A 27736-nucleotide genomic window follows, 5' to 3' on the forward strand; every position below is an offset into this window, starting at 1 on the left:
CGGTATTTGAGCGATTAGGCTGTGGTTTTGTTTTAATTGTAATTCTTCATCGGCTCATTTCAATGTTTCAATAACTCATCTATATGCATGCTATGTTTAAGCAACATGATTAGGCTGTGGGTATTTCTAATTATAAATCTTCACTGGTTCATTGCAATCTTCATTGACTCATTGAAATTTTGTGAATACTCGTTATTATAAATAATTAGATATCGTATTATAAACAATTATTGTAATTATTATTTTTAGTACCCACGCTCTCAGGTTCTTGTTCATGAAGTTGTAAAAGCGAACATGCTCGGCTTGCTTCATGAATCGAACGAACGAACGAAAATAATTACATGATTTTTTTACATTACACTTGATTTCTACACGTATAGATTTTTTTACGTTATGCTATCATATATGTTTGATATATTATATTAAATAAAGTATGTGAATTACTATGGTGTGCTTTGATTGAATTTTTCTTCAATTTTTGTCGGTTTGGTTGATTTATTTATCTTGTTCGTTTAGTTTTGATGCATAATTTTTGGTTAGTTGGATTTTTTTGGTGTGATTTGCATTATTTTTCTTTGTGGTATTTTAAATTTTCCAGATATTCCAGATCATGGAAGCCGGATCTGGGAGCGGTAATTTTTCATTTCTTGGAAGTTGCCGCTATGCCAAAGGTCTTTATTTGATTTCAATTCCTAATGGTGCAACTCTATTGGAGATATTCCAGAGTCTAGGACGAAAATGTAATGCTATTAATCCTGAATTAACGGTATTGCAATACATAGCACCTCATGAGAAGATTGCAGTGACTCTGAATGAAGATGATGACGTCCGAAACATGATAAACCTTCATATTTGTTTGAAATTGAATATGATCAGTTTGAGAGCAGTTGCAAAAGATGATCAGAGTCAGGGTAACATAAATGCTGAAAGGTAATATTTTTGCATTGTTATTTTGGTCTAAGTGCAAGGTTTCAGAATTTACAAACTTCATGATATTTTTTGCTGGTTATTTAATTTTGTACAGAACATGAATTTTTTTTTCATTGTTTATTTTGTATATTAGTTAATTAATGATATTTAAAACGTGTTATAGTTTTTAATGCAAGTTAAATTTTTTATAAACGAATATTGAGTTGTTTGCTCATGTATTCAATTGATTTGTATTTGAAATGGTAAGGTTTGATTTCGATGATGACGTTTCTACGGACGGAGGTCACGAGCTTGAAGTTTGCACTTTAAGCAATTCTATCGATTCTTGGGTTAATTGCATACGTGGTGACGGCCAAACATTTAAAGATGCTGCAGAATTCAGGATTTGTCTTAAAAACTATGCTATTGCCACAAGAAAGTCATTTTCTTATAGGAAAAATGAAAGTGAAAAGATCTTAGTTGTTTGCAGCGAAGAAAAATGTCAGTGGAAAATTTATGTCTCAAAACATAAATCTGACAATTCATTCGGCATAAGAAAATGCAACTTAAGCCATAGTTGTGGGGACGATAATTTGCGAACTAGAGGTCATCCTAAAGCTAATGCATCTTGGGTAGCTAACTTGGTGAAGGAGAAGTTAAGGGGAGAGCCATCATATCGTCCATGTACAATGATGAAGGACCTTCAAAGAGATTATGGTGTAGAACTTGAGTATCATAGAGTTTGGGCAGGCAAAGAAATGGCAATGCATGATATTCATGGGACTAATGAGGGATCGTATGATAAGTTGCGATGGTATTGTCAAAATGTTAAAGAAACAAATCCCGGGAGTTTTGTTGAATGTGAAATTGATCCGATGACACAAAAATTTAGACGATTGTTCATATGTTTTCACGCATGTCTTGTTGGTTTTATTAGTGGTTGTCGACCATTAATATTTTTGGATGGAACTCACATTAAGAACAAGTACAAAGGATGTTTATTAGTCGCTGTGTCCAAGGATGCAAACGATGATATTTTTACACTGGCATATGCAGTTGTGGATGCAGAAAATGATTCTAACTGGGAATGGTTTTGCTACCATTTAAAAAATGTCTTGGCATCCCAATACATCATGGTATTCCATAGGTATACTTTTTTCTCTGATCGACATCCTGGATTGATCAAGGCAATTAAATCTGTGTTCCCTGGTAGTTATCATTCTTATTGTCTGAGACATCTGGTCGATAACTTCGTCAAACAGGTTTGTCGTATATTGATTTAACAATATTTCAGTCATATTTTTATTATTTTCTATCAATAGGTTTTTATTTTTAAATTTTATTTTTGAAGGTGTTGCGTAGGTATCCTCTCCATAACAAAAAACATTGGTCTTCTGTCTTGAAAAAAGCAGCTTACACCCCATTAAGACATGAGTTTACTCAACATATAAAAAGTATAACTGATTCAATGCCGCTCGCCCAAGATTTTCTTGTGAGCTCATCCCCAGAAAATTGGGCCAATTCTTTGTTTTTGGGTGAGCGATGGGGTGTCATCAACAATAATATTGTTGAAAGCTGGAACAATTGGGTAAAACCTGCGCGCCATCTACCTATTGTGGCTATGGTAGATAATATACGCATTCAAATAATGACCATAATGCAGCAAAGACGAGAAAAAACATTGGAGATGACACGAGAACTAAGTCCAAGAAAGGAGAAGGATGTGTCGATTGCATATGGTAAATCTCGAACCTTAAAGGTTCTCAAGTCTTGTGGATCTCAGTTTGAGGTTGTAGATGGGGACAAAACTTTTGCAGTGGATTTAAATTCATGGCAATGTTCATGTCGAGCTTGGCAGATATATAGGCTCCCGTGCAAGCATGCTTGCGCATGTATAGAATCTAAGTCTCTATCTGTCTATCAATTCTGTGATGGATATTTTAAGGTGGGCATGTACCGCCAAGCTTACAAAGGAATCATTAATCCCATTCCAACATCTAACATGAATGAGGGATATCTCGATGACGGACTTACCATTTACGCTCCTACAACCCGTAGCCAGCCAGGACGTAGAAGGACTAAGCGAATACCTTCTCAAGTTGAACAACGTGTGAAAAAGTGTGGGAGATGTCATGGACAAGGACATAATAGACGAACATGCAAAGAACCAGTGCCATAATTGGTTTGATTGACACAAACAATAATACCATATATTTTCATTCGATTATACTAATTGTTTTGTGATGTTATTAATTTTTAAAATTCTATATCAATCTCTCATTTATTGTTTTCATTTCTTGCAGGCACAAGAGTTTACTAAACCAAGAAAGTAGCAGTGAATGTTGTGGAAAAAGAGCTACAAGATCTGGTGGCATTTTGTGATTTAATTTTTGGTTTGAAATCAACAAGAATACTGTGTTGGTATAAGACGTTGTTGGTTGTGTTAGACTTTAAAATCTTTAAGCGGTTGAACAAAACGGTGGATGTTGTTTGCGTAATTATTTTTGAGACATGCATTATGAAATGGTCGGTGTATTGATGATTAAACTCTTATGTTAAGTGCTGATTTCAAATTATATGTCGTGTTTTCGATGTTTTATACTAAATTGGATCCATATTGTGCCAATACTTGGAGTATTTGTTCCGGATAAAAGGTGTTTTATGCTCATATTCGACATATGTTTTTTTTTCCTTGAAATATCCAAATAACACATTAAGGATTATTTTTCCATCACCGTAGACTATTAATTAGAATCAAGTGTCCAAGAGAAGATTAAATATTTTTTCCAAATTATATGCCGTGTTTTCGATGTTTTATACTAAGTTGGATCCATATTGTGCCAATAATTGGATTTTTTGTGCCAGATAAAAGGTGTTTTATGCTTATATTCAACATATAGTTTTTTTTTCTTGAAATATCCAAATAACACATTAAGGAGTATTTTAGCATCACCGTAGAGTATTAATTAGAATCAAGTGTCCAAGAGAAGATTAAATATTTTTTCCAAATTATATGCTGAGTTCTCAATGTTTTATACTAAATTAGATCCTTATTGTGACAATACTTGGAGTATTTGTGCCGGATAGAATGTTTTTTATGCTCATATTCTACATATGTTTTTTTTTCCTTGAAATATCCAAATAACACATTAAGGAGTATTTTAGCATCACCTAGAGTATTAATTAAAATTATGTGTCCAAGAGAAGATTATATATTTTTTCCAAATTATATGTCGGGTTCTCGATGTTTTATACTAAATTGGGTCCATATTATGCCAATAATTGGATTTTTTGTGCCAGATAAAAGGTGTTTTATGCTCATATTCAACATATGGTTCTTTTTTCTTGAAATATCCAAATAACACATTAAGGAGTATTTTAGCATCACCGTAGAGTATTAATTAGAATCAAGTGTCCAAGAGAAGATTAAATATTTTTTCCAAATTATATGCTGAGTTCTCGATGTTTTATACTAAATTAGATCCTTATTGTGCCAATACTTGGAGTATTTGTGCCGGATAGAATGTTTTTTATGCTCATATTCTACATATGTTTTTTTTTCCTTGAAATATCCAAATAACACATTAAGGAGTATTTTAGCATCACCTAGAGTATGAATTAGAATTATGTGTCCAAGAGAAGATTATATATTTCTTCCAAATTATATGCCGGGTTCTCGATATTTTATACTAAATTGGGTCCATATTGTGCCAATAATTTGATTTTTTGTGCCAGATAAAAGGTGTTTTATGCTCATATTCAACATATGGTTCTTTTTTCTTGAAATATCCAAATAACACATTAAGGAGTATTTTAGCATCACCGTAGAGTATTAATTAGAATCAAGTGTCCAAGAGAAGATTAAATATTTTTTCCAAATTATATGCTGAGTTCTCGATGTTTTATACTAAATTAGATCCTTATTGTGCCAATACTTGGAGTATTTGTGCCGGATAGAATGTTTTTTATGCTCATATTCTACATATGTTTTTTTTTTCCTTGAAATATCCAAATAACACATTAAGGAGTATTTTAGCATCACCTAGAGTATTAATTAAAATTATGTGTCCAAGAGAAGATTATATATTTTTTCCAAATTATATGTCGGGTTCTCGATGTTTTATACTAAATTGGGTCCATAATATGCCAATAATTTGATTTTTTGTGCCAGATAAAAGGTGTTTTATGCTCATATTCAACATATGGTTCTTTTTTCTTGAAATATCCAAATAACACATTAAGGAGTATTTTAGCATCACCGTAGAGTATTAATTAGAATCAAGTGTCCAAGAGAAGATTAAATATTTTTTCCAAATTATATGCTGAGTTCTCGATGTTTTATACTAAATTAGATCCTTATTGTGCCAATACTTGGAGTATTTGTGCCGGATAGAATGTTTTTTATGCTCATATTCTACATATGTTTTTTTTTTCCTTGAAATATCCAAATAACACATTAAGGAGTATTTTAGCATCACCGTAGAGTATTAATTAGAATCAAGTGTCCAAGAGAAGATTAAATATTTTTTCCAAATTATATGCTGAGTTCTCGATGTTTTATACTAAATTAGATCCTTATTGTGCCAATACTTGGAGTATTTGTGCCGGATAGAATGTTTTTTATGCTCATATTCTACATATGTTTTTTTTTTCCTTGAAATATCCAAATAACACATTAAGGAGTATTTTAGCATCACCGTAGAGTATTAATTAGAATCAAGTGTCCAAGAGAAGATTAAATATTTTTTCCAAATTATATGCTGAGTTCTCGATGTTTTATACTAAATTAGATCCTTATTGTGCCAATACTTGGAGTATTTGTGCCGGATAGAATGTTTTTTATGCTCATATTCTACATATGTTTTTTTTTTCCTTGAAATATCCAAATAACACATTAAGGATTATTTTTCCATCACCGTAGACTATTAATTAGAATCAAGTGTCCAAGAGAAGATTAAATATTTTTTCCAAATTATATGCCGTGTTTTCGATGTTTTATACTAAGTTGGATCCATATTGTGCCAATAATTGGATTTTTTGTGCCAGATAAAAGGTGTTTTATGCTCATATTCAACATATGGTTCTTTTTTTCCTTGAAATATCCAAATAACACATTAAGGAGTATTTTAGCATCACCGTAGAGTATTAATTAGAATCAAGTGTCCAAGAGAAGATTAAATATTTTTTCCAAATTATATGCTGAGTTCTCGATGTTTTATACTAAATTAGATCCTTATTGTGCCAATACTTGGAGTATTTGTGCCGGATAGAATGTTTTTTATGCTCATATTCTACATATGTTTTTTTTTTCCTTGAAATATCCAAATAACACATTAAGGAGTATTTTAGCATCACCTAGAGTATGAATTAGAATTATGTGTCCAAGAGAAGATTATATATTTTTTCCAAATTATATGCCGGGTTCTCGATATTTTATACTAAATTGGGTCCATATTGTGCCAATAATTTGATTTTTTGTGCCAGATAAAAGGTGTTTTATGCTCATATTCAACATATGGTTCTTTTTTCTTGAAATATCCAAATAACACATTAAGGAGTATTTTAGCATCACCGTAGAGTATTAATTAGAATCAAGTGTCCAAGAGAAGATTAAATATTTTTTCCAAATTATATGCTGAGTTCTCGATGTTTTATACTAAATTAGATCCTTATTGTGCCAATACTTGGAGTATTTGTGCCGGATAGAATGTTTTTTATGCTCATATTCTACATATGTTTTTTTTTCCTTGAAATATCCAAATAACACATTAAGGAGTATTTTAGCATCACCTAGAGTATGAATTAGAATTATGTGTCCAAGAGAAGATTATATATTTTTTCCAAATTATATGCCGGGTTCTCGATATTTTATACTAAATTGGGTCCATATTGTGCCAATAATTTGATTTTTTGTGCCAGATAAAAGGTGTTTTATGCTCATATTCAACATATGGTTCTTTTTTCTTGAAATATCCAAATAACACATTAAGGAGTATTTTAGCATCACCGTAGAGTATTAATTAGAATCAAGTGTCCAAGAGAAGATTAAATATTTTTTCCAAATTATATGCCGTGTTTTCGATGTTTTATACTAAGTTGGATCCATATTGTGCCAATAATTGGATTTTTTGTGCCAGATAAAAGGTGTTTTATGCTCATATTCAACATATGGTTCTTTTTTTCCTTGAAATATCCAAATAACACATTAAGGAGTATTTTAGCATCACCGTAGAGTATTAATTAGAATCAAGTGTCCAAGAGAAGATTAAATATTTTTTCCAAATTATATGTTGAGTTCTCGATGTTTTATACTAAATTAGATCCTTATTGTGCCAATACTTGGAGTATTTGTGCCGGATAGAATGTTTTTTATGCTCATATTCTACATATGTTTTTTTTTTCCTTGAAATATCCAAATAACACATTAAGGAGTATTTTAGCATCACCTAGAGTATGAATTAGAATTATGTGTTCAAGAGAAGATTATATATTTTTTCCAAATTATATGCCGGGTTCTCGATATTTTATACTAAATTGGGTCCATATTGTGCCAATAATTTGATTTTTTGTGCCAGATAAAAGGTGTTTTATGCTCATATTCAACATATGGTTCTTTTTTCTTGAAATATCCAAATAACACATTAAGGAGTATTTTAGCATCACCGTAGAGTATTAATTAGAATCAAGTGTCCAAGAGAAGATTAAATATTTTTTCCAAATTATATGCCGTGTTTTCGATGTTTTATACTAAGTTGGATCCATATTGTGCCAATAATTGGATTTTTTGTGCCAGATAAAAGGTGTTTTATGCTCATATTCAACATATGGTTCTTTTTTTCCTTGAAATATCCAAATAACACATTAAGGAGTATTTTAGCATCACCGTAGAGTATTAATTAGAATCAAGTGTCCAAGAGAAGATTAAATATTTTTTCCAAATTATATGTTGAGTTCTCGATGTTTTATACTAAATTAGATCCTTATTGTGCCAATACTTGGAGTATTTGTGCCGGATAGAATGTTTTTTATGCTCATATTCTACATATGTTTTTTTTTTCCTTGAAATATCCAAATAACACATTAAGGAGTATTTTAGCATCACCTAGAGTATGAATTAGAATTATGTGTTCAAGAGAAGATTATATATTTTTTCCAAATTATATGCCGGGTTCTCGATATTTTATACTAAATTGGGTCCATATTGTGCCAATAATTTGATTTTTTGTGCCAGATAAAAGGTGTTTTATGCTCATATTCAACATATGGTTCTTTTTTCTTGAAATATCCAAATAACACATTAAAGAGTATTTTAGCATCACCGTAGAGTATTAATTAGAATCAAGTGTCCAAGAGAAGATTAAATATTTTTTCCAAATTATATGATGAGTTCTCGATGTAGTGCAAACATTTGTTAGTCAAGCTAATATATCAAATAATTCCAGCAAAATGGTTTCATCCATATAAGGAAATCTTCATATATTTCTAATGAAATCTTCATACATTTCTACCGAAGACCCCATTACTATCAATTAAAATGCTTGCAGCGATACGTGCTCTAACACTATTCATTGTGCAATCTTTTTCGTGCGTCCACGCTACATCGTCATCACGAGAATAGCACTCCACCCACAAACATGTGTAAACACCACAATCCATATCTGCACCTTGTTGTCGACACATAACTCGATTCACATCTTCTCCCATGTTATAACCGCACATAATCCTCATATACCCAACTAAGAATCTTGCCTATGAAAAAATCACAACCAAACATCATTTAATATTATAAAAATATACTTGTGATATAATGAATAATTAATATTTAACTTACGTAAGCTCTTGCGGATCCAAGTGCCTTGGCGGTATCTATCGAGTTCCACAATTCAAACTCCTTTTTCTCTACTTTGTAAAGAAGCAAAAACCAGTGACTTTGGCTGAAAATTGGGAAGAACAAAAACCTGCACTTGTCCATCAAATTTCTATTTAGTGCTTCTAATTTTCCCCTCGAATCGTTTGTCAAACTTGATAAAAAATCACGGTAGCCATTATCTTTCAATATCCGCCTTGTGTTTAGCCTCGATAGCGCACCCAACACCTCAAACTAAGCAATAAAAATTGGTAATTATTATCTTCTCGTATTTCATATACAAAACATACTATTAAACATTGCAAAATATACGAACCTGGACTGTTGTATCCATGCAAAAGATTTCGAAACCATTTTTCCAACCATATCCACTTATAATTTGCATATAACAATTGATGATATTATCTTTCAACGAATTCCCAAACAACAAATCACACAGTTCGGATCCACAAATTCGAAATTTTTCATCTTCCCACACGATGCCACTACAAGAATAATAGTATTGTTGAATACTCCAGTTAAATAAAGGAAAAGCAAGAAATCAATTATAAAAATGGTAAAAATTATACCTTAATTTTTCCCCTTAATTAGAAAAATGGTAAAAATTATACCTTAATTTTTCCCCTGTGAGATAATCAATTATGATCTTGCGATCCTTTTCTGAGACTTCTTCACAACCACAAAAATCTTCCCTACCTTTGTATTTTTTAAGCTCCAACTCAATTTTTTCATCCAATAGTTTCTGTTCATCCGAACTTGTGTCGCCCTGCGAAAAAATATTTACCAAAAAAAATAAGGAAATAAAATATTAAATGACATCCATAACTTAATCTTCAAACAACAAAATTATACGCAAAAATTCAAAATGCATGATACCTCATCACTAATTAAAGTCAAATCTTTGTTTTTCTTGATTGATTTTTTTTTTCGCCTTGGGGTGGAACTTGGAGGAGTGACAAACATATTTGGTTTTCTTTTTTTCACGCGATCAGTCCTTGTCATTACATTCTTCACAATTGAAGATATCACACTATCGATTGCATCTACTTGTGAGCCAGCGACATCATTAGATTTATCACTTTCATCTACACCTCTAGAAGAATTCTGGGGGAGAACATTATTTACTTCAACATCCAACTTTGTCAAACCAACACCATCACCTTTACTAAAATCTGTTACAACATCAACATCTTCATATTTATCATATCCTCCTAAATTTTCATCAAAATATTTTGCCTCCTCATATGACAACTTAACATTTTGGCCATCATTTATCTCCTTGTCCAGCTCTCCATCTACCCGAATACCAATATTTTTTGTCATCATTCCATTAGTTTCACAAAACATTTGTCTAAGTGTTTGATTCTCAAGGCGTCGATCCTCTGCAAGTTTTTCCAACCTCCTAAATTTGCATGTTATTTCCTCCTCCTTCATTTTAGATGACACCTGTAAATTTACCACCTAAAAACTTGACATCAATTCTCAATTGCATTCTAAAATACATTTCATGAATTATTTGTTTACCTTTTCATTTCCAGCCCTATCACCAAATAGCTCAAGTTCCTCACCGAATGGAATTATGTCAAATACCTTTCACAAATAAAAATAAACAGTCACCTCTGTAGGACTGAAAATGAATCTAAAAACAAAATACCTTAGTGCGATTTATTTTTTTAAGTAAAGCCTCCGCATCTTCTACTTTTAGTGGTATCTTGCTATCGCCCCACTTAAACAACCTTGGAAATGTACGTGGAGAGCAGGATAATTTTCCCAATGAAGGGACTTTTTCATATACCCAAGCCTAGATAAATAAGGATTAAAATGTTATGATACAAAAAATAAAAATAATATTAAAAAAAAAACTCACCATCAACCCGACAACACAACCATCCAAGTATGTTTTTCTTTCAACTTTTCCTTCCGAATAGCCAATATATGAATAAATTTGATCACATAAAAATCTATGTGCAGCATCTCCCCATGAATATCCAAAAAAGTTCGTCAAATCATCAATATAATAAAATACGAAGCGAGGTGTCAAATAGGTACTCAGAGGAAATACTATGCAATTCAAGGCAAACAAAATATACATCCTGAGAAAATCATCTAAATCTGATTCATCATTTGATTCGGCTAATAAAAGGAGATTTTCAGAAATCGATTTTCTCGTGGCTTTGCTAAGCTTCCCTGAAAAATAACGTGACAAAAAGTTTGACTTCATTTCAAGGTCTTGGTTAACCGGTTGGCCTCCATGCGGCAAACCGAGGACGATAGAGAACTCGAAGGATGTGAAAGGAACGACAATGTCATTTCCAAATATAAAGGAGGAGGATTGGATGTGGAAACTCTTTAATACCGCATCAACTCTGGTACTGTAGATGGAAAGTTTAGGCATCTTCAACCATTTACCAAAAGGCGTACCTATAATCCTTACTCGTTGCCTCTCATTGATTTTTGGTTCAACCTTGTTCATTATTTTTCTAAAATAAGTAGAAGAACATCTTGACATGACATCTCTTTTACTTTTCATTTGAGCCTCATTTTCATCAACAATTTTTTTTTTCCCCATTTCTGCATAACAGGAAAATAATAATTTCATTATAATCAATTTTAATACAACATAAACCTCTGAATTTAGTACAAACAACACAACATCAAGTTTAATGACATAAAATACCACAAAGAAAAACAATGCAAATCACACCAAAAAATCCAACAAACCAAAAATTATGCATCAAAACTAAACGAACAAGATAAATAAATCAATCAAACCGACAAAAATTGAAGAAAAATTCATTCAAAGCACACCATATTAATTCACATATTTTATTTAATATAATACATCAAACATATATGATAGCATAACGTAAAAAAATCTATACATGTAGAAATCAAGTGTAATGGAAAAAAATCATGTAATTATTTTCGTTCGTTCGATTCATGTAGCAAGCCGAACATGTTTGCTTTTACAACTCCATGAACAAGAACCTGAGAGCGTGGGTACTAAAAATAATATTTCTAATAATTGTTTATAATATCTAATTATTTATATTAACGAGTATTCACAAAACTTCAATGAGTCAATGAAGATTGCAATGAACCAATTAATATTTATAATTAAAAATACCCACAGCCTAATCATGTTGCTTAAACATAGAATCCATATAGATATAAGGTGCGCAAATGAGTTATTGAAACATTCAAATGAGCCGATCAAGAATTACAATTAAAAAAAACCACAGCGTAGGTGCTCAAATACCAATCTCGTAACCCTATATCCCATTTTCTACACCAAATTTCAATCCAAAATCCTATTTTACAAATTAATAAGCACACAAGCACATAACAACATAAGAATTACAAAAGAGCGCAAACCGGGTTCAAGCTTCTCGAATCTGCGGAAGGCCCCTGCGAGAATTACAATTTCGAACAGGAAGGAGATTCTGAAAAATTGAATGGGAATGGAGACAATAACGTGGAGAAGCTTGCGTATTCCCGTATTAATGGCGAGTAACTACGGCATTGGCGAGCTATGGTGGCATCAACGATCGCATCACAGACAAGTGGAGGGAGGAGAGGAGACGGGGCGAAGCAATCCTGAGTTTGAAGCGATGCAAAGGCGACTATAAACCCGACTTCGCCGGTCTTTGGGCAAGTTTTCCGGTGATGAGCCAAGTCGGCCGATGATTTGGGGCTTAGGGATTTTTGGGGTGAAGAATTCTGCCAAGTCGCGTGTGAAGGAGGAGATGAAGGTGAGAGAATAACAAATGGGAAATAAAATGGTAAATTATTTTAAGAAATATGCAATAGGGAGTAAAAAATAAGAGAAAAGGTTTGTCAGGTACTAAATTTAAAGATTTATTAGCTTAGGTACTGAACACTAAGTTTATTTTGTGAATGGGGATTTTACTCAAATTTACCGTTAAATTTATATATATACAAGTATAGTTTAAATTTATAAAGTTTCTTTCAAGTGTCCACCTACCATGCCCACCAATGATGTGACACTATTCTATTGGATGTGATAAAGGTGTGATAAATTGTAGGTCCAATAGAATAGTGTCACATCATTGGTGGACATGGTGGTGGGCATGGTAGGTGGGCACTTGAAAGAAACTCTAAATTTATATATATATATATACATTGGCGGGACGGGTTCGGGGCGGGTTTGGCCAAACCCGAGGTCCGCCTCGAACCTGCTTGTGGACCCGTTTAGCTTGTCTAGAGTGGGTTTGATGCGGGATCGGATTTAGATCTGATCATTGTCATCCCGGGTACACTTTCCAAAAATAATAATATTAATTTTCCAAAAAAAAAAAAAGTTTGAAGTCGCATCATATAGGGGCACAAAAATCGCATTTTAGATGGCCACAAAAAAGGACAAGTACTGTTCGTGTTGGAGAAGCATATTTTATCATATTTTAGTACACTTTGAAATCTAACTCATCGTGCCCAACAGTGGGTTATTTACTGTACCTCTGTCTCTTTCTCTCTCTCTCTCTAAAAACCCTCAGAAATCCCAGCTTTAATTTACCTGAAGAACGTCCTGAAGAAGGTACTTTTTTCTTGTTTTTTGTTTCAATTTCAAAACCAATACACTCCTTGTTTTCTCAAAATTATCCACGCACGGAATTTTCTTGAAGATGCCTTTGTTACAAATGCGTTCTCGGTAGATTTGTGTTTATCTACCATTAGGGTTGTGTGAATCTTTTCCAATTTTTTGTAAAGTTGAGTTCTTTTTGAAAAAGTAGAAATTTTGCTTGTTCAGATATTTTGGTTATGGAGGATGAGAAAGGTGATGTTGGCCTAGTATGTAGTGCTGGTGTTTCAGGGTCACCCGTTCTTGTTAACTTAGCCGGTGAAACATTAAGGGAAGTTATTCAGAATGAGAAACAGACCGAGGACTCCTACGAAGAGGGGGATGGGGGAGAAGTGATGGTGGAAATTGTTGGGTCTGATGTGTTTGTCGATGGTGTGAGTGGTCAAAACGAAGGTGTCTATGTGGCCGGAGAAGCCGGGGATTTGGAGGGCCATACGTCTGAGAATCAAGATTTTCCGGGGGTTATGGACGCCTCTCATAAAGGAGGCAGAAGTGAGTTGGAGGAAACCAAGGTGGTACTCATGGTGGATGAACCAAAACATGTTGCTGAAAATCAAGAAGCCGAGTATGGTGAATCTGCTACCGAATCACCTTTGATTGGTGTTGGTGTTGGTGTTGGTGTTGGTGTTGGTGTTGGTGTTGGTGTTGTAAACGATGACATTTGCAATCATGGAATTTCGTCAACGGGTAAGTTGTCGTCAGTGACACCAGACTCTGTTACCGAACAGTCTGAGGAAGTTATAGTGAGTACATCTGCCATGGTGATTGATGAGAAGGTGGCTATAGACGAAACAGCTGATAAGGCCAGTAGTTCTGACATTGGAACAACTGAAGTTTTGGGAACTCCGGTGGAAGCTGCTATTGAAGGAAAAAATGATTTAGGCAAAGAAAAGGTGTTTTACCCTGCTAAAGATTCTGCTCCTTGTCCGTATCCCTTGGATGCTGATTCTGTTATTGTAAATGAGGCAACTAATGCTGAAGCTTGTGACCAAGTTGCACCTTCTGATTTTACTCTTAACTCTAATGGTGAAAACTCTGCTGTTGAGGAAGTTTTATTTAATTCTAGTTCAGTTGGCACCATTGATCATGGTGATATTGATCCTTGTCATTCTGTGGATTTGAATCTCTCGGTATCAGTTCCAGATGTTGCAGCTCCATTATCTAGTGAAGAATTTTTATCTAGTGGTAGGTTGAAAGGTGAAAATTTGAGAGCTAATGCAGAAAGTGCGAGCACCAATGGAGGAAAAGAGACCATTGAAGGAGAGGCTATTGCCACAGAAACGGAGAACCTGATTCTTAAGTTGGACACCCTTGTACCTGAAGATCAAGATAATAATCAAGTTTGTATAGAAGATTTTGATTGCATGCAATGTGATGTAACTAATGGGATCGATGGGATTTCAAAGGCTGGTGTAGAATCTTCTTGTGAATACACTATTTCCACTGAAAAACAGGAAGCTATTGTCATGGAATGTGATGTAACTGATAGGATCGATGGTATTTCAAATGCTGGTGTAGAATCTTCTTGTGAATACAATGTTTCCAATGAAAAACAGGAAGCTATTGCCATGGACTCTGATGATGTATTGGATTTCAAAGATGGAGATTTAAGTTTTGCAAACAAGAATGAATGCCTGAAGACTAACAGAGACATAGAAACTGGAGTGGTCCAGAAAGACCATCTATTCTCAATTGAACCAACTCAAGTGGATGGTGGGGTAAATACTGCTGCAATAAAGGAAGATAAGAGCCTCACGATTGGAATTCAACCTGATATTGAGGATAATCTACAGAATATAACAAGCTCGAGTAATGTAGGAGATGAGGAAATCGTAGAAACAGATTCTGGGAGGTATGCAGACCAACCTCTAACTGGCACATCAGATGCTGAAGTAAATAATGACGAGAAATTTGCATTATCTCAACCGAAAGTTTTGGAGGGGGATGTAGCTTGTGAAAGAAGTGAGGAGATTGATGGCAGTAATGTAGCAAAGGCATGTGTCTCTGATATGGTTACTTCTAATGTTGAGGTAAACAGTTCTGGAGGAGCAGATGATAATTCTGGAAAAAATAATGGGGTTCATATAATGGCGGACCATATTTCTGAAACTGCACTCATGAATGTGGACAAGGAGATAGAATTTGATCAAACATATGATGAAGAAAAGGAAGTGGGTTACAGGGAGGAGCCTGCGTTCGGAACTGAAGAGCCTGCTTATGAGAGTGAAAATCCAAAGTTTTTGATCGAGGAACCAGTAAAGTTTGCAAGCTCCGTGCGATTGAACCAACCAGGTTATTTATCACCACCAGAAAATGAGGGTACATTTTCCCTCTCAGATTTGGTCTGGGGTAAAGTTAGAAGCTATCCCTGGTGGCCTGGACAGATATTTGATCTTGCAGATGCATCAGAAAGGGCTGTTAAATATTATAAGAAAGATTCTTATTTGGTAGCATATTTTGGAGATCGAACCTTTGCTTGGAATGACGAATCTGTGTTGAAGCCTTTCAGGCCTCATTTTTCCCAGATCGAGAAGCAAAGTAATTCTGAAGCATTTCAAAACGCCGTTGACTGTGCCTTGGAAGAGATTTCTAGACGTGTAGAATTGGGTCTAGCATGTTCTTGTGTAGCAGAAGATGATTATGACAAGATTAAAACTCAGATTGTAGAGAATACTGGGATACGTGAAGAATCAAGTCTAAGAACCGGTGTGGATCAATCTACTGGTCCTTCTGCTTTTGAACCGGATAAACTTCTTGAGTATGTTAGAGATTTAGCACCTCGTGCTTCTTTGGGAGCTGATCGATTGGATCTTGTTATCGCTCGGGCTCAGTTGTCTGCATTTTGTTGCTTTAAGGGCTACCGCCTACCGACTGTATTCCCCTCATCCGGGGAATTACTGGAAAATGACAGAGAAGAAACTAGTGAAGATATGGTCATTTCCCACAAAAGCAAGCACATTCCAAAAGACAGCTTTCAGTCTAGGAAGGAGAGAAGCTTGACTGAAATAATGGGTGATGGTGAAGATGAATTAGTTGCAAAAGATGTGAGCAAATCGATATCCAGTAAAAAGCGGAAAGCGCTGGATCCTCTGGCTGATGGGTCAGAGAAAAGGCTAGCTGTTCCTGCAGCAAAAGTAACTATTTCAGCCAATCCAAAACCTTCGTTTAACATTGGTGAATGCATCCGTAGAGTAGCCTGCCAACTAACAGGATCAACATCTATGGTCAAGGGTCTCAATGATGAAACAGTAAATGATGGTTCTCTGAAGGCATTTGAACAATCTGAAAGGCAGAGTATGGATGTTCCAAGGGATTCTTCTTTAAACGAGATGCTATCTCAGCTTCAACTGGTGGCACAGGAACCCAACAAACGGCATAACTTCCTAAATACAGTCATTACTTTCTTCAAGGGTTTTAGAAGTTCAAGTGCTTTGAATAGACGTGGTAGAAAGAAAAGAGCTGCTCCAGCAGCTGGAGGATCAGCTGAAGACTTTGAATTTGATGATGTCAATGACTCCTATTGGACAGACAGGATCGTCCAGAACTATTCTGAGGAACAATTGTTGCATAACTGCGAGAACGGGGCTGACAATCTTCAAGTAGTGCCCTTTGATGGAGAAAAATCAGCGAAACCAGGCCGTAAATCACATTCTAGAAAGAGGCTTTCCACCCGGTCCTATCCAACCATCATTGCAGATTCAGATGAGAATGTTAGACGGAAGAAGCAAGAATCCTCACCTGCGGAGCTTATATTGAACTTTGAGCAGAGAAATTGTGTTCCTTCTGAAATAAATCTTAATAAAATGTTCAGGCGGTTTGGGCCTTTGATGGAATCTGAGACAGAAGTTGATCATGAGTCTGGTCGAGCAAAAGTGATATTTAAGCGGGGTTCTGATGCTGAAGTTGCTCACAATAGTGCAGAAAAGTTCAACATATTTGGGCCACTGCTTGTTAATTACGAGATAGGCTACTCGCCAGTAATCTCAGTAAAGATTTCCCCCCTTGCTCTTCCACCACCGTGTCAGGAAGATCCAAATTTGATGTTGTAGCTTTGGAGTTTGGTAACTTTCTACTCATTGCTGAATATTTTACTTATAATACATCATCATGATACTTTATTATGGCATATGCTAATCATAATTAAAGGGGACTCACCGTTTCAAAATCTGATGTTTACTGATTGGCATTTGCATTCTTATCCTGCTTGTCTATTTTCTCACCCCTTTTGATTTTTCTTTCAACTGCTACCTTAAGTGAAGAAGCAAGAACTCTTTATCTGGAGAATGAATGTCCGGTGACTTGAGGGAAAAATGCCCATTTAATCTTGTATTCATCTTAGTAGTTGATTGCTGTTCATGATTTTACTACTCGTCACATCTTAGCTTTGATATTCTTTTTAAAACTATCACCTTAGTCTTCTTTTTTTCTTTTCACAGGGGTTTATTACTCCATTGTATCTGCCTAGATAGAATCTTGAAACCAAGAACGTGTTGCAAAGTGGTTTACAAGAGGCAGCGGCTAGAAGGCAATCGATAATGTTCGATTCGTTGAATGGGGGAGGTGTTGCCATGTTTGTTACTTAACCAAGATTTACCATGCGAAATGTAGATTGTTATCGACGATGGTCCGTTAGTGTAAACCATGTTTTACCATCAGTCACTGGGGCGGCTATAATATTTAGGTACAATAGAACAATAGATGTTCAACAAAAGCTGGATTGTTGTATTTTTGTGTGGGATTGATATATATCCGTGCAGATCCTGTTCTTTTCTTAGATTTGTGGGTTTTACGAAGAATAAAGTTATCTGATTGGGGTTGGATATCAACTAATCAAATCAAGATTTGGTCCTGAAAAATTCGGCTCGTTATAGTTTTCAGCTTCTTTTAGGTTGATACATTTGGACCGAAGAATTTCAAATCTACGGTGTTAAAGTTTTAACTTTAAAGTTTACGATCTTAGTAGTTCTATGAACAACAAATTATTCATCTTTATTGCAACGTTTTCGTTTTTAAGGTGTGTTTGAAGTTGAGGATGAGAGATTCATTGATTATTTATATTTGACAGCCTTATGTTTGGATTGCATTTTTCTGGCCCATTTCTAATGGGCTTATGTTTGTTACGTTCATGTAGCTCATTTCACTTTTGAATGAATTTTACATTTACATGTATTTCCTAATTGGTCAAAAAATTTCTCTTTCCCTCGATATTATAGATATTATATATTTATTTGTCCAAGGTCATTCAAACCATTTTATTCGGATAAATACATTATAATCCAAGGTTACATCATCAATTTTTTTTTTATCACTTTTTTTTATATTTAAATCTCAAAAACTATTCCTCTCTATTTATCATTAATTTATTCTATAATTCACTTTAAACAATATTTATTTAATGTATTAAAATGTCGAACTTTTTAATCATATTTTGTCAAAAAGTAGTCATAGTGGCGGATGTGATATACATTTTCATTCCCAGTTTGTGACAGACAAATAATTCGAGTATACAGTGTACGCACATCCTAAGCTCATTACAAATCAAAATATACAGCGACAACAGCTACCAACACACTCTATGAGGTATAAGTCCATACAAAGGGGTCATGATTCACGAATCTTTTTCATTGGTCAAAACATATGAGATTATGTGCATAAACGTGCGTTGCAAAGAGCAACTTCATCTAAGAAGAGAATGCAGCATCTATTGCTTGAAATATTGGACCTGTATCAAAGTGAAAGTTTCTGAAGCTTCTTCCAGGTCGTGAATCGGGAAGATTCATGTCTGCTACTGCTTTATTTGGCTGGTTCTCAGCTGTTGTCGTGCTGCTTCCAGTAGAACCACTTTTTGCTTTCCAAACTGTAATTCCTGCACCATGGAAATAAAATTGTCGGCGGAATCAAGAGAAGGCACTGATATAGTCACATATCTGAGCTACAGAGGACATTCAAGTAAGGGCACAGTCTAAGCCCTAAGGTGCGTAGGATCTAAAACAGTTGCACATTTGTTTCCCAGAATATATTTAACAGTTGAGGCTTCACGCATAATTCATATTAGGAGAGAGAAGTGGAATTGAAGAAGAGAGGACCTTTCGTAGGTCTATCTGATCTAGGTGCTATAGGAGGTGGATGCAAGGAGATCCATGACTTTAAAGATCTGCAATATAATCGTACACCATTATAAAACTGACAAAGTCAACGAGGAGTTCAAATATTTATAGCCTATGCCGATCTACTTACGCCAAAAAAGGAGCAACCATGTATAGCTTCAGGCCGGTGATCCCACGAGATATGACGTCTTCATTTGCTGGTTGAAGATCATCAAGCCGCTGCCATGCAATTTCCTGTAAACATCATAAAGGAACATAACATGGCTAGCATTGAGCAGCTTTGTTGCAAATTCAGAAACCCAAGAATTCATGAATGTATTTGTGCAAAAAGCACAACCAACTTGCTCATAACATAGCATGTTGATTTCACTGATTTTCTTAATCAAAGCATCCTAAAAAGTAAGGTTAGCGGAACAAACCCATGAAGAAAGCCAAAGAAAAGACAACAAACTGTTCCAAAAACCACATGGACAAATCATATTCCCATGATGACCGAATCCAAAAGTTTTAAGTTTTGAGTAGAGAGATGACATACACTTATCTCTTTTTTAGTGAGTGGAGCAAAGGACGTATCATCTTTCACACCAGGAACTAAATATAGACGCACTCTTTGTTGTCCAAAAATCATTTCAATATACTCGTCTTTGTTTAATAGTTTAGAAACATCAAAACCGGTTTCCTCTAGGACCTGCATATCAGAAATGATGAAGTAAGAGTGTAAGACATGGAATTCAAATAACAACAATCCTTTGCAACATCACATGCAATTAATAGGGAAACATGACGCTGACAAGAGCACAATTCTGAAGCCAAGCTTAAGTATATAATCTTCTTATATGTCGCGACAAATGAAACAACATTGAGGATATTACATACATGCCGTGATTTAATCACAATTAAATTCATAGAGCACTGTATATAATATTGCTCTAACCAATCATGCAAGACAATACAATGAGCACAAGAAGATGAGCATACTTCTCTAATGGCACAGTTGTAATCTTCTTCATCCTTGTTCTTCTTCCCACGGGGAAAGCTCCAACTAGACCCTTTCCATCCTTTCACCAGTATGCACTGTGACAAGAAAAATAAACAAAAAGCTAAAATAAGTTAAACGTTGGGGTTGGGGGGAATAAACCAATAATACTAATAGAAACATCCGATTGCCCAATGAGTAACACTGCAAAAGCTTGCTTTCATCTCCTTATACAAAGACTAGAAAATAAACTTCCAAGAATTTAATCGGCTTGTTTTTTCTTTAGGTTAACAGAGCAAATAAATGTCAATAAATATGAACATTCAACCAACAAAGATTCCAGCGAAAGAGGGGAAAAGATTGTCATGCAAAAATCCCCAACATATTCACCAAATTCACCTTCTCAAGGACCAAATAGTAAAGAGTAATTATGAGCAAAAGACCAAACCCTTTCATAAGTTTCATCCAGAATGATGGCTCCTGTTACTGGAACTCTAACTTTGTATGATGTGAAGTCTTTAAATATGTCATCTATATGGACAACATATGGTTTCAGAACTTCACAATTGTTGAATACTGCAACTTATTAAGGAGCACGAAAATAATCAAATATAAACAATTTTTACATTACAACTGATCCTCCATTCGAGATTAAAAGATAAAGAACATTGTAATAGAAGAAGTGAAGAACTATGTATGATAGCTATAAATATATCAAACATGTATCTGAATTTTTCAACTTTTCAGCAAAACTCAACCAACCAGAGGAAAGAATGAAAATATCTAATAGCTCATGAATACTTAGCAAGGTTGGGAACTTCAATTTCTTAGGAGTACGATTCTTGAGACAAATTAAATTCCAGGACTAAAATCATGTAAAAAAGGAGAAGTGAACTTGCAATGAGACAACAACTCAACCCTCTTACACAGTTTAAACAAGGACACAAAAAATGTTCAACTAAACAGACAAGGGCTAAGGATACACAACGAAGTAAATTCCTTCAATGTTAATGACTTCAAAGATGGATTATTTTCAACTGAGTTATCTTCATAGAACCAATGAGCATACTCCACAAGAAACAGAATCCTCTCAAAAGACTGCTGGTCTTCCTTAGGGACGTTGAGAACAAAACGACTGCCAAACAAATGGAGATGGTTTAAACATAAGAAACACAAAATACAGATAAAATATTCAAACAATAGTGCAAATTGAGCAAGGATGATGTATAATGAATCATGAGATTGCCAAGTTATCAACTCCTAAAAACATCTGTATCATAGGAACTAAAACGGTGCTCAAAAGCGCAGCTAATAATTTTCTATATGTTCAAGAAAATGGAAGAGGGCTTTTGCACCAAGAGTCATTGACCAGAACGATCATTTGCGATTCGCCAAGAACAAACAATAAGCTTGTTAATTTGCCCAAACTATCTAACTTGCAGCCAACTTGGACGTCCATCAACACAATTTCTTATATTGTTACCATGTATCAACAATGCAGAAGGAGGAAACTGACGAGAAACGTGAAGGGGAAAAGCCAACGCATTTCCCGTGGTTTCCAATTCCACTTGAAAACAAAAAGTAGAAATTCTTTCAACCCACTTCGCCCGTATGATAATTCAGCAAAAAAAATATTCGTTAGCACTGTTCAAAGATCACCTAAAAATATCAAAAATAAGCAAACCATTGTTCCGGACAACCCACAAACCCTTAAAGACAAGCAATTTTCCTATAATTCTTGGAGGCCTGACTTTCTCCCCTGTTATCCCAATATTAAGAGCAATTACTTCATCGAGAGAGAATGCAGAAAATCAATTGACTTAAAACTGTGAATTTGAAAACGAATCAATTTAAACCTCCAATCTCAGTATATTGCAATACATAAAACACAAGAATACCTGCAGAGATCGTCGAGGAGTTCCTGAGGAGGGAGAGCGTTCTTGTGAGGAGCGCTAGAAGATCGATTCAGCCCACTTGACATTCTTTGTTCATCAGTAATCTCAACCCTTCAGCTCCTGCTCTCTACTTGTCTGAGCCCACTTTTTCTCTTTTCTTTTCCTTTTTTTTTAAATATATATATATATATATATATATATATATAATTTTTTTGTTTTTCGGTTCGAAGCTGGCTCGGGTTAGAGATGGTTTGATCCCAATTGAAAAATTGGAATATGTTTATGATATGATCTATTTCAATTATTATTATTATTCGAAAATAAATATTCAGAAGACTCCGAATCTATTTAAATGTCATGCTAGTTCAGTATTCACCAAGGTGCTCAAAGTGGATATCGGGTAGAGTTCAACCTACTTTATTGTATTACCTAAATGATAGATCTAATTTAACATGATTTGTCACGTCAATTATATATAATTAATTACGTCTATGTGTAAAGATACGAACCATTGGATTCATGATTTAAGTATTACTCTTAGTGTAGGATCTCATTAACCGGATATCGGATCAAACCTCTATTTTACATTATTACTAAATAATAAAATGGGATGATGCTATAATAACTAATTTTTATATTTTTAAATGAATTTCTAAAAGGGATAATCGCATATACTATCCCTATGAAATCACGAGATTGTTAAAATCTATGACTATCAATCTCTCGTGTTTTCAAATTTTGAGCACAAATACCGTTGAAAACACGTACGGACAAGAGGTTGTATGCTCAAAATTTTAAAACATGGGCATGCATATGCTCAACATTAAAAAAACGTGAGATGATATATCATTCTTTTTTCATAAAGAGGTTTTAGTAATCGTAATATTTCACAGGGGTAGTGTATGCAATTACCCCTTTCTAAAATTATGTTCCCTTTTTAAAATGTAAAAAAAAAATTAAAAAAAAATTGCTTCACCGCCCTGCCCCTCCTTGACCCGTGGCCCAAATGGGTCAGTCCGTTTCGGCACGCCTCTTGACCGGGCGACAAAATGATGACCCAACCTGCCCTTTTTTAATAGCGGGATGGGTTGGTCCGACGGACCAAACTCGAATCGACAAATCTAAGCACAACTTATTTAAATTCTTAGGAGTTTTTATTCTTTCTGTTTTTTCTTTAATTGGGAGAGAGATTATGTGACGCCCGGGGCTGATAAGAGGGTGAGGAGTGATCGTCAGTGTCAAGAGGTTGCACAAACAATGAGCGGCTCCTGGCAGACTTTTAGGCGAAGGAAGACATGAATGAACCAATATTGTGCCGGATTAATGAGAGGAATTTTAAGACTGTGTAGGTAGGAGAACACAATTGAGGAGGACTTAAAAAATTTGATAGATACTCCTCATATCACATAGGTGCATATTCTTTTTGGAAGTTCATCACATAATAACTCAAGTGTACTTTACTTGGGACAATTATGAAATAGTTAAGTGTGCTTTACTTAAGATAATTATAAAATGTGTGATCCACTGGAAAATTTCTCAAAGTGCGTGGAGATAATCGTCGAATTTGACAAGTTATAGATTAACTAAAATTAGATATTTATCGAACGTAAAAACTTATACGAGATTCGAGACCATGATGAGTTATAAGCATGAGTAATTACTTTTTTGAAGTTTTAATTGAAATCCAATCCAACTACTAGAAATTTCTGCATTAATTAAATATACCCCACAATGTTGCATTTTTTTTTTGTCTTTTTTGGCTATGCATTATCATTTTCAATTTTCTTTTGAAAGGTTGATTAACAGAGTAATGCTATATGTACAACGAAGTTTGTACATCAATTTTTACAATACAAAAAATTCAATATAAAATTTTCATTTATCAAAATATTATTATACATTGAATATAAAATCTTGCGATATAATTAATAGTAGAATCTCATGACATAATTGTTGTAAATCGCTGTACATAATAAATATTTAGGGAAAATTGCTTTTTTGGTCCTTTATATTTGTCATTTTACGATTTCGATCCTCTATGTTTTCATATTTCAGTTTTAGTTCTGCATGTTCTGATTTTTGGTACTTTATATTTGTTACTTTGTAATTTTAGCATTATTCTAATTAATGTTGTACTAAACACAAAATTGACTCTCTTTTCTTAAAAAAAAACATAAAACATAAAGTTGACTCTTTTTAAAAAATAAAAAATACTTGAAAAGCTCGATTTAAACCCAAATACTCTCAATTTATATTCGATTAGGCCAATTAGATTTAAATTAAAAAAATAATCGAATTTGATTTATTACATTTACATATTCAAATTTTATATATATATATATATATATATATATATATATATATATATATATATATTAAACCCAATTATTTAATTCAAACCAAAATTTTCTGACTCGTGCATGTTTAATTTGAGCAAGACAAACTGATTATAATATATATATGTATTCACACACACCACCAACGTAACATTAATCCTTCAAACAATAATGGTCACAAAAAAACACTCCCCTCCCTATAATTCTCTCAACCATTGCTGATCAACAGCAAACATATAACACAATTAAACGCAAACATTTATTATAATTTCGAATCCTCACATAAAAAGTAATTAATCTTCACGTACAGGCAAAGAGAAAATTAAAAGAAAACAATGGCTTCCAAGAAAATTGCAGGTTTTTTGGTATTCGTATGCGCATTGACACTCATTTTAGGTTGCCATAAGGGTCTCGCAGTGCCCGAATGCGCGAAATACTGCATGCCGACGTGCATGCAACTCGTGCACGCGACCGTTGCTGCTTGCGAGCCTGCTTGCGAGCAATACTGTGTTCAAACTCAGGGTAACTCGGATCAGCATGGTTGGCATTGATCTGTAAAGGATTTACAATATTTACTAATTGCTGTTTGTGGTTTGTATTTTTTTATTTTATTTTGATTTTTGTCTTAGGATTTAGGACATTGTTGTCTGATTTTGATATATCTTTTTTGCAGATGGAAACTAAATATGTTGTTATTTATTTATGATTACATGTAGGACATTGAAATCTCTCTTTTTCTTTTCTTTTCTTTTCTTTTTTTTATTTTTTATTTTTATATGATGAAACCCGCAAATGTTTCCCTTAATTCGATGTCGACTAAGATCATCTCTAACTCATTACACTATATTGGTATAACACTAACTTCAAGATAGTGTAATTCATACACCAAACACAAAAATGATCTTCAACCCATTAATTCTAAAGTACTACACGTACTAAAAAGAATATTCTCGAGATATTTTTTATTATTTTATTCACAACAACTTATAATTTATTACACAAAATATTTTTAGACACAATAATTAAACTATAAATGATATCGAAATAATTTATATATAGATATTCATTACAAATATTAATGAATAAATTTTTAATTAAATTTGTTTTAAGAATTATTTTAAAATATTTAATTTTATTATTTTATTAAATTGATAATATAATTCAAAACATAAATAGTTGATTATTAAATAAATAAAAATTTAAAAATAAATAGTTAAAAATATACATAATAATATAATTAAATAATTATTAATAAATAATCTAGTTTAAAAATAAACTGGTTTAAAAATAGTTTAAAAATACATAAATTTAGTATGACGTGGGAGTTGAGATCAAGTTTTAAGTTTACAAATTTAAACTGGTTTAGTACGAGTTTAAAAATAAAAAGCATGTTTTAAAGTTTTATTAAAATTTTAATTATCCTATATCAATACCAATTAATAGGCTAAATAACATACATATATCTTACTATATTATTAAAGTAGAGACTGTCTAATTAACAAACTTTCAATTAATTGGTGAAACTTGATTTGAAATTACCATTACCTTTAACTTAATTTTCAATAAAATTAAAATTATTGGGCAAAATAGTCATTTTATACGGCTTCTTTTTTTCTAGTCATTAAAAGCTCACTTTTGTGCTTTTTGATATTATTTTATTTATAAGTGTTCAGATTTTTTATTCTGAATGGTTTTGATGGGAGATGACTGTCGCGCGATGGGTTTCTTTTGTTTGGAAACTTCATGTTCTCGACTCCACGTCATACTTCGTGTTTTTTTCAAAACCTTGATCGTATCCATGAAGTGCAACATAATATGTAGTGTCCATCTGAGCAGAAGCCCGCGCGACATAATAAATTGAATCCCAATAAAGTAAAGTTGCATTTGGATCGATGGGATAATTAGAAATTAAAGATTTCAAATCTATAATAGCAAATCAATTAGTTCGTATGTGTAAATCTACTTGATAATGAATTTCAAATCTCAATTAATTTTTTTGAGTCATTAATATATATGATGGATTTCAAACACATCCTGCAACATCGAGTCATTTCAAAATCTCCCTTCAAATACTCCTCCATGTTATTTATTGCACAAAATTTTTTTTTAAAGAATTTTTATTGATGGAAATTGAAAGGTTAATTTTAAATTTAAAAAAAATTTACGCTTAATTGTGAGGAAGCGCGTTGAACGACGCTTGACAATTTTCCCCTTTTTTTGGTAAAAAATATCTAGCGTTTTCATCACATTTTGTGTTTAATACCATTTCTAGAACACTAGATACGATATTCATGATGACATTATTGAGCCTCTTCGTTTGGCCTTTAATTTCAACATCTTGGGATATATACTGCTTATCCACTTGAAAGGGGGAAATTATCAAAATATATATATATATATATATAATAATAATAATAATAATAATAATAATAATAATAATAGAAAAACATGTTTCGATATGACGTTAGCACGCCGTTGCACCTCGGTTGGTGTCATAACTATGGGCTTTTCCCCGAGACCACTTCTGAGGGTCTCTAACTAAATTTTGCATGCATGCAAATCCTAGCTAGTGATATACACAAAGTTTGTACCATGCATGCGTGCATATATATAATTAAGAGATATAACATAATTCATCGAGTACCCTCACTAGCATATAAAAATAGGTTATATATATTTCTTGCAATTCTTCAATCTTCATCCAAGGAGCGATATTTCGGAAGGAAAAATGTTAGACAACAATAAATTAAATACTTCACGATTTCATTTTTTATATGTTGGTGAGAAGAAATAAAGATTATGTAATACTTGTCACTATGGGTTGATGATGTATGGAAAATTGGAAAGAAGACAAAACTGAGTGAGATTGTTGTAATATGCTTGAAAGGGAGAAGGATCCAGCACAGCAAATTATAAGTGATATTCTCAAAATAAATTTGATAAAATTATCAAACTAAGGTTGAGGCCTCTGTCCTATAAATGGCAACATTTAGATTGTTTTTGTTACACCTAAAAACCTAAAATTTATAGCATTTTTCTCGCTTAG

At 33.6% G+C, this 27736-nt stretch overlaps 4 protein-coding genes and 1 long non-coding RNA gene across 5 annotated transcripts; 2 read left to right on the forward strand and 3 right to left on the reverse strand.

The window, feature by feature from the left end:
• Positions 1–1598: 1598 nt before the first annotated feature.
• LOC140871949 (uncharacterized) lies at positions 1599–3291 on the forward strand. Its single transcript, XM_073274689.1, has 4 exons — positions 1599–1723; positions 1847–2171; positions 2261–3027; positions 3213–3291. The coding sequence occupies exons 1-4, from the start codon at positions 1599–1601 to the stop codon at positions 3289–3291; spliced, it is 1296 nt and encodes a 431-aa protein (XP_073130790.1).
• A 5112-nt stretch (positions 3292–8403) lies between these two features.
• On the reverse strand, positions 8404–10210 carry LOC140871950 (uncharacterized). Its single transcript, XM_073274690.1, has 4 exons — positions 9653–10210; positions 9388–9542; positions 8741–8867; positions 8404–8658 (listed from the first exon to the last, which is right to left on the reverse strand). The coding sequence occupies exons 1-4, from the start codon at positions 10208–10210 to the stop codon at positions 8404–8406; spliced, it is 1095 nt and encodes a 364-aa protein (XP_073130791.1).
• A 99-nt stretch (positions 10211–10309) lies between these two features.
• On the reverse strand, positions 10310–10731 carry LOC140871233 (uncharacterized). The gene is made up of 3 exons (XR_012147658.1): positions 10644–10731; positions 10431–10558; positions 10310–10366 (listed from the first exon to the last, which is right to left on the reverse strand). It is a non-coding gene; the product is annotated as an uncharacterized lncRNA (long non-coding RNA).
• Positions 10732–13220: 2489 nt separating this feature from the next.
• LOC140871622 (uncharacterized) lies at positions 13221–18122 on the forward strand. The gene is made up of 3 exons (XM_073274215.1): positions 13221–13331; positions 13545–17437; positions 17813–18122. Exon 2 carries the CDS (start codon positions 13556–13558, stop codon positions 17423–17425), a length of 3870 nt encoding a protein of 1289 aa, XP_073130316.1. The 5' UTR covers positions 13221–13331; positions 13545–13555; the 3' UTR covers positions 17426–17437; positions 17813–18122.
• A 690-nt stretch (positions 18123–18812) lies between these two features.
• LOC140871852 (mRNA-decapping enzyme subunit 2) lies at positions 18813–22499 on the reverse strand. Its single transcript, XM_073274590.1, has 8 exons — positions 22358–22499; positions 21443–21594; positions 20908–21035; positions 20462–20557; positions 20019–20171; positions 19614–19717; positions 19463–19530; positions 18813–19242 (listed from the first exon to the last, which is right to left on the reverse strand). Exons 1-8 carry the CDS (start codon positions 22438–22440, stop codon positions 19058–19060), a joined length of 969 nt encoding a protein of 322 aa, XP_073130691.1. The 5' UTR covers positions 22441–22499; the 3' UTR covers positions 18813–19057.
• Positions 22500–27736: the final 5237 nt, after the last annotated feature.

Source organism: Henckelia pumila, unplaced genomic scaffold, assembly GCF_033568475.1.
Source record: "Henckelia pumila isolate YLH828 unplaced genomic scaffold, ASM3356847v2 CTG_461:::fragment_3, whole genome shotgun sequence".
In the NCBI taxonomy this organism is placed as follows: domain Eukaryota; kingdom Viridiplantae; phylum Streptophyta; class Magnoliopsida; order Lamiales; family Gesneriaceae; genus Henckelia; species Henckelia pumila.